Raw genomic sequence first — 7,734 nt, 5'->3', positions numbered from 1 at the left:
ACACACACACACACACACACACACACACACACACACACACACACGAAATCATGTTGCTCCACTTAGCCCAACTCTCTTACTTAGCTCCAGCACTCTCTAGTTTATTGCCTATATCACCAGAATAAGCCATGTTACTTCTCATTCGGTTACTGTAGTGGCTTTTTAGGTCACTATCATAAATCTAGGGTCTCACACATAGTAGGTACTTAATTGAATTGGTCTAAGTAAGAATCTAGGGAATAGTTTCTTTGTATTTTTGAAGTTTGGGTTTATTGGTGATAGGAATTTTAAGCCAAAGATATTAACTGGAGCAGGAGACCACTCAGATTCCCCATAATCAGCCCCAGGCCCAGGAATTGCAAAACATTCTAGAGCTGCTTAAGCATTCTATAAGGCCAGGGTTCACCTTCCCCAAAAAGGGTCAAAAGAAAGGTACACCCCAGGGAATCCCCCTTAGGCTTCCCTTTTCCTTTTAAATGCATCCATCAGGAATTTGGACCACCTGATCAGATGCATTAATGGTGTGCAGCTAAGAGAGTAGGAGTTGTTGTTATTTGGGGGAGGTGGGTGTTAGATTTTTAGGCAAAAATGCTTTAGGTCGGAAGCTGTCAGTAAGGAGGCAGAGAGATCTCCAAAGTGGGGCACGCTTTTGAATTCATTTACTCTGAAAGTTGTACTAATAAGACAGTTGATTTTAACCACATTAAACTGAAAAAGGGGGGCAGTAAAAATACAGACAAGTACCTTGGAAGGTAGAGAGTGAAAAGACAGGTAGTTTAGCCAAAACAATCCTTCCCAGTCACTTAGCTAAATTAGATAGTTGTGTGTCCAAGTGTGTGTACTGGTGGTAGGTTTTCTCTCCCTCCACCCCCACCTCCAGAAAAGAATTAAGGGAAATTTGATATGTAATACAAAGTGAAAAGCAGGAGTGTAGATGGGGGAAGGGCATGTGTGAAAATCTTGTCAATGCAATGAATGTCAGATAAAAAGGGGCCTGTCACAAATCCTCCAGTAATCCAATAATGTGAAAACCTCTTGGTATCACTGAGACATGAACAAGGTAATATTTCTTAATTCTTCAAAAAGTGACCTGGTGCAATAATTTAAGAGAGGTTGGAGGTGGGAGATGTATTTCCAAGAAGCCAACCACTTGGGCAGGATATCATACAAAAGCTAGTGGGCTCTTAAAGGAATGAAAATCTGTCACTCTTACATGTTTTCAATTTAATACCAGATTTCTACGGTATCATTCCTACTTTCACAAAAGGTCACCTTTCACCTCTTCTCTAGTTGCTACTGAAGGCCATATTTAGAAGTAACCAGACACAATCATATACATTCTGCCTCAAAGTAGTATTTTAGTTAAACTAGTTTGGATAGAGACTATATACCAACAGCCATAAACCTTATGCAAAAGTAGGAAGAAAAACACCCCTAGTTACTCTACTCAATTTACAAAATGCCCACAGATTTTTTTCCCATAATATGTTCTCTTGAGATGCTGTAAAATCAATGTTGGTATCTCTTTTATATTCATAAAATAAAGGAAGATGTAATACATCTAAAATAGTGAAGATATGAGAACAACTGCATGAAACCAAGCATGTTAAATAAATTCTTTTGTTTAAGGGCACAGCGAAGGTATTTCCATTACTATGTTTCATATTCTTTGCCTTATGATTTCAAGTTATAGAAATATCAAGCACATCTCAAATGGGAATACAGAACACTCTCAAAAGCAAACCATTGGCTAGAAAACAGTCAAACTTTAAAATAAAGTAATATAGTAATAAAATAGATACAATCAGCATAAACATATGCCATAAGTAGTGTTCTATAATCACAGCTGTCTCAAAGTCCAGACTGGAGGCTAGAAATATTAATTTCAGCTGGCTCTCTCTTAATAATGGGCTACCTTCCTATATAAAGGAAGAAGTCCATCTGCCCCAGGCAGATAAGTTTTGAAGCATTAAAATAGATAAAAATCTAGCATTTTCTTTCTTGCACTATGTGAATTCCAGTGTGCTATAATGTGAGAATTCCAACATATGACCATTATAGCATAATATCTCATTGCTCAGCTTGTCATTACTTCATTTGTAATTCTTATGTTAATTATGTTCATAATTACTATAAACAGATGTGGTAGACATTCATGTGACCTTTTATTGCAGAATGCATTCCTCACTCATTTCACTCTAATATCTCATGTATATGAAACCAAAATGGGGGGGGGGGAATCTTTCTAATATTCTATCAGCAAAAATCAAACAAAACCTACATTTTCTTCCTCTCTTCATATGCAACTTTTGGCTTATTTAAACATTAATGTTTAATTATGCCTTTATAAGATCACTGAATGGCACACTTGCCCAGTAATATTGTTTCCAAATTGAATTGTGACTATAGATGTAAATCAAATGGGTGGAGAGGTTGTTTTGATTGTTGTTTTTACAGAAAGAATTTGAATGGTGAATCTTTACTCCCCCTCTCCATCTTTGTTAATGCAACAGAATCCTGCTTTTCAAAAAAAGTCCCTAGCAGCTACATAGCAATTTGTCTGCTGACAACTCAGCCATCACCCTCTTTACATAAAACACATTTACAATAAAATCAGTATGGATTTCATTAGCTGAAAACCTCCTCGAATTTCATTTCTTTGGCCCTAATCTATAATTAGTGTGGACAGACAGGTGCAAGCCCTTCTCTTCTACAGATGGCCACTGGAAACGGTGCAAAGGAGCTCCTTCTGTTTAAACAACACAGAGATAACCTGCTCTGCTCTTATCACTTACAATTACCTCCATTAAACTGAACTAATGTTTACTTTAATAAAATGTCCACTGTTCTTTAAACAGTATTTAGGAACTTTTATATCCACAGTGAAAAAGGTAAGGATGGAAAATTTCTTTTTAGATTATGACCATTTTTTGAAGTTAAATTGCTCATCAGGAGCTAATCCCTTTGGATTCACAAAGGTATCTGGATGATTTTTGTACACCTGTTAGTTATGTTGAAAGTTATGTACTTCTTTTATTATTAAAAAGGGCTTTTTAAGTACCTATATAATACTTTTGCCTTTTTATTTATGGAATCTTGCTATTTTAGTTAAATTTGGAAACAAGGAGTGTACAGTCAAGTCAATATATATATTTACACATGTAGTTGGTTATTAAGCCCTATAACTTTCAAAGCCTCAGTTTTTCAAACTTATTTTAAATGCTTAATTTTAATTGGTGTTCATACTTAAGGGAGAATTATCTGGAGTCTTAAACTCTATCAGTATATGGCATTTTTTTAAAATTAAGCAAACTATAAAAGGAAGATATTCATTTTATATAGGTACTGCTAAAACAGCTAACCAAAATCAAGTGTACCTCCCTCAGTTTCAGCTATGACTCACTTCAGGATGACTGATAGCACAAAAAAATTTTTAAAAATCGCAAACATATTAATATCTCCTCTCACTCAGCTTACATAAATTACAGTAAAGAACTCCAACAAGATGAAAACTGACTTGTTTCTCCACATGCAAATCCTGCAGGTGCCAGTTTTTCAGAATGCTTTGCTAGCTAGGCTGCCTGCCCAGAGCCTCAATGAAGTGGGCTTTGCATTCAGTGCCTGTCAGCTGATGCTCTTATCAAAGAAGTGAGAAACAGGATTTGACAGAGGAGAATGTCCAGAACTGACAAGGCACTGACCAGCATTCCAGGTGGAGGCATTTTCCTCCCATTATGATCCCCCTTTTGCCATTTAATTTTTTTCAAAGCTTTCTTAGCTAAACTTCTATTTATAAACACCAAGCCTATTATGTGAAAGACCAATCTCCATTATTTTTATTTATTTGGAAGAGAGGAAAAAAAAGAAAAAGGTTGATCAAATATGCCCATCATGGTTAATATTTTATTCCTAGCAAAATCTGGCAATTCATTTTAAAACCGAAGGTCCTTTAGTAGAACCAACTCATGCAGTCAGTTGCCAGTGACCTGACTTGACACCACAGTCCCCATGCTATTGATAGTATGCTTCTTGTTGAGTAAGCCTTTTTAAGTATTTCAGACTACATGATTATTGGAAATGATTATCACAAATAGTCAAAGTAAGTTTGAGGGAGATCAAGAATGCTATCTCAAAAATTCTTTGTCTAGCCTCAGAGTTCTGTAGGCATTAAAACAATACAAGATTGTCTCCCCTCCCCATTGTTTGTAATGAATATAAATTGTAAAAAAAAGACTAGAGAGGAGACCCACTTAGCCCATCAAGTGAAAACATTGTTTGCATGGTTTAAAATCAAATTCTTAATGCTGAAACAGATATTTAATATGCAATTGTTTTCTTCTCAGACCCTGAAAAAAATTTGTTTTTACACACCAGATATAAAAGAGACGTTTAAAAGGACTTCTAAATGCAGATACGTGTAAATATATTTAAGAGCCTCAGAAAAATGTTAAATACAGTACAAACAAAACAATGCACACTTAAAAACTCCCTCTGTGTTTACCCTGCCTTTAGGAAAATGTCTTAGTCAAATTGCATTCCATGATTAAAACTGAATCAAGACTGTCACAGATTTCCCTAGGCACAGTGACAACCACTTTTTTTTTTCAATCAGTCACCTTCCCCCCCCATATTTAAAATCATCAGAAAGTTAAAGCATGACCAAACACGGAAGACAAAAAAGTAAACAATTTAAATGTAAAGCCAGAGACCACAAAAATAACTTTGTCACACTCTTCCCTCTCCTCTCAGGATGACCAACTGAACCAGTGTCATATACTAAACTTCTATTGAACTTTTCCAAGGAATGATGGAGTAGGGACCAGAACAAATTGAACAATGGAATACTTACAGGGTCAAGGTAGAATTATTCAGTGTACTAAAACTAAGGGCCACGATGCTAAGAATACATCTATCCTAGACTAGCTGACTAATCTTGTAGGCTTTTAAGTGTGAACTCACTGGGCAGGGACCCATTCTAACTCTTGTGCTCTTTCCAATACTGGTAGTTTATTTATAGCAAAAACTGATGATAAAAACCACTGGAGTGTCCTTAACAAAATGGTACAGCTGTTTAAAAGAAGGAGGGTGGGAAATGTCCTCCATAGCAGATTTCAAGTTAGTTTGCACATAAGGAAACTGCTGTAGTCAGCAGCTCGACCTTTATCAGGGGATAAATCAATTTGCAGCAGCTGTGGACAGCCATTTAAGTCCAGGGCCTGAACAGATTAATTAAGGGAAGCGATGTTAAAAATTAAAAGGGTCAGAGTTATATTAAGTACATGAAGTTTGGCTAGAGCAGCTTTTCTTCCCCCCCTTTCAATCCTACCCCTTCCTCTCCCCTCCGCGCTTCATCTCCCCAGGAATGCATTCCGAGGCTTACAGGGCACCCCGCCAGCCCCGATCCTGGACGTACATACCCTTTGCCCTAACGTTTTTTCAGATTTCTTCCCCAAAAGAAACCAGACTGAGACTTGCTTAAGTTATACCCGCCCCCCAAAGGAATCTGAGGCAAATACTCATCGGACCGATTTGACAATAAGATGAGTATAGCAAGCAGAATAAGAAAAGGTTTCTGTCGCCTGGGTTTTGCCCTCCTCCCATTCCCTCCCCGCCCAGTCTCTTTTCATCTCCCTGCCCCCAACACCAAAGTGGTAACAACTTCTCTGGCAAGGTGTTCCTGGACTGACCGGTTTGGGAAAGAGTTGTAGGATGGTTATTTTTAGTATAGCAGTCGTGGAGCAAATCCTACCTCCAGGGATACCAACACATGGGCTATGTATCCTTCCCAAGGTCTGTCCGGTTTCTAAATGCAAAACTTGACTCGCTTCAGCCCAGGGAAGAGCATAGGAAGCTGCTCGGGACCTGAAATCTAGTCTCACTCGAATGTGGCATCCCCCCTTTTCACCCCACCCGGTCAGTCCCGCAGGAAGGACGGTTAAGGGGATGTTACCAGGCTCCCTTTCTAAACTCTTTGCTAAGAGCAGCAGACCAGCAAAGGACACTGCCTGAAGAACGCAGGGAGGGGAAAACATAACTATTTGACCAATGCCCTCTTCCCCGGGTCGCTTTCTGAACCGTACAACCCCTGGAGGTCTGCGGCGTGGGTAGACCAGAGCGCCCTTCGGTAAGGGGTCGAGGGACTCGACCTAGACTAGCAGGGCAGCTTCTCTCCGTTTTCTACTTGCTCTGTTCTGCAGGGATAACTCAAATGTCAGAGACCTTTTATACTTGAGAGATGCGGCAAACTGACTTATCCCACAACTGCTAAGTGAAATATGCAAAAAGGAGTGGGGAGTGGAACGAAAGGAGCAGGCGGAAGGGAGTTGGGTGGGAAGGGAAGCTGAACCTGAGGTCTCTGCCCCCGTTTTACACTGTGTAGAGACTGGGCAAACCCATCCGGCACACAGACCTTTTCTCACGACGATGCAACAGGGAAATGTCAACAGCATCTCGTGCGGGGTTGTCACACTACCTATAGTGTTGTTTGGTGTTTTTTTTTTTGCCATTAAGAAAAAAAAAAGGCAAAGGGCCCCTCATATACACAAAGTTATAAAGTCATTTGAAAGTGTTTCAGTATTGACAAAATTTTCCTAACCCCAAAGTACATACTATAAACAGCTGAAACATCAAAGTTGAAGATTTTGCTTCGCTTATTTTTTTTAAAGTCTTGAATAATAATTTTAAGACATGAGATAATCGTCTGGAATGGACTAAAATATTAGCCCTTTTTTTCAATCTGCCAAATATAAATTAGGGTACAGTATTTTTTAAAAAGTGTTTGTTTTGTTCTCCCCTTTTAGAAACATTTGTTCCCCTTGATCAGAGTGTAATTTGGGGCAGTAATTACAAAAAAATGTTTCCAATAGTTTCATAAAATATTCTTCACACGTAATATTTTGCTGACTCGCGAAGTTGATAATGGTAGCTTTCCCCCCCACCAATTGGCGAGGTTCTACATGAAAGCCTGTGATTCTAGGATTATTCTCATCTCTCCTCTCTGCTATGCTTCTCCAACCACCCTAGGCATCCCAGTCCTTGCATCGCCTCAGCTAAATAATCCAACCCGCAGACGGAGAGGGGACAAATAAAACATTAGGGTTATCATAGTAGTAAGAATAATAGCAGTTCCATCCACCCAACCAACCCGCCTACCTGCCTGTCCTTTCATTCGGTCCAGATCCCCAGGTTGCGAGATACCCTCCCCTGCTGGGTTCTCCCGAGTCCCTTCTCGGCTCCCAGAGCCTTGCTTCTGGCGTATGTACTTACACTGCAAAGGGCCGGAGATTCCCACCATTCGCCACAGGCTGTGTGCTGCAAATAAAACTTCCCGTCCTTCCCAGGCGGAGACGCGGATAGCCCAGACTGCAGGAGGGGAGAGGGAGAGAGGAATGCAATGCAGCTTCCTTTGCCAGTCCAGAGTATGTATCCACGTCCATACACGTACACGTCCACACACACACACACACACACACACACACACACACACACACACACACACACACACACGTCAAAAGCAAACGAACCCAGGGAAGAACTCCAGCTGTTTGGAGCTCAGTAGCAGCACCAGCTTAGAGATTTCTGGTACAAAAAAGGAAAGGGAAGAGGACGAAGAGCGAAACAAAGTCTCCACGTAGAACTAATTACTGCGGGAGATCCTCCACCCCACCCCCCACCTCCTTTTCGTTGTTGTTGCTGCAGACAAATGTGATATGGTTGGAGTGCAGGGAACTGCTA

The 7,734-nt window shown here is 39.9% G+C and overlaps 1 protein-coding gene across 2 annotated transcripts in view; it reads right to left on the bottom strand.

Annotated features, from left to right (window-relative positions):
• RUNX1T1 (RUNX1 translocation partner 1) overlaps positions 1-7,398 on the bottom strand; it is a 176,136-nt gene extending 168,738 nt beyond the window's left edge. For both annotated transcript variants that reach the window (XM_027856963.1, XM_027856964.1), the window contains exon 1: positions 7,267-7,398. Coding sequence is in view for 1 of the 2 variants with exons in the window: in XM_027856964.1 (XP_027712765.1) it covers positions 7,267-7,294 (28 nt within the window). In the remaining variant the exon portion in view is untranslated. The remainder of the gene's footprint in view (positions 1-7,266) is intronic.
• Between the last annotated feature and the right edge of the window lie 336 nt (positions 7,399-7,734).

Source organism: Vombatus ursinus, unplaced genomic scaffold (assembly GCF_900497805.2).
Source record: "Vombatus ursinus unplaced genomic scaffold, bare-nosed wombat genome assembly UNPS02011767.1, whole genome shotgun sequence".
Lineage (NCBI taxonomy): Eukaryota > Metazoa > Chordata > Mammalia > Diprotodontia > Vombatidae > Vombatus > Vombatus ursinus.
Note: the sequence above shows the minus strand (reverse complement) of the source record. Positions and strands in the feature narration are given on the sequence as shown.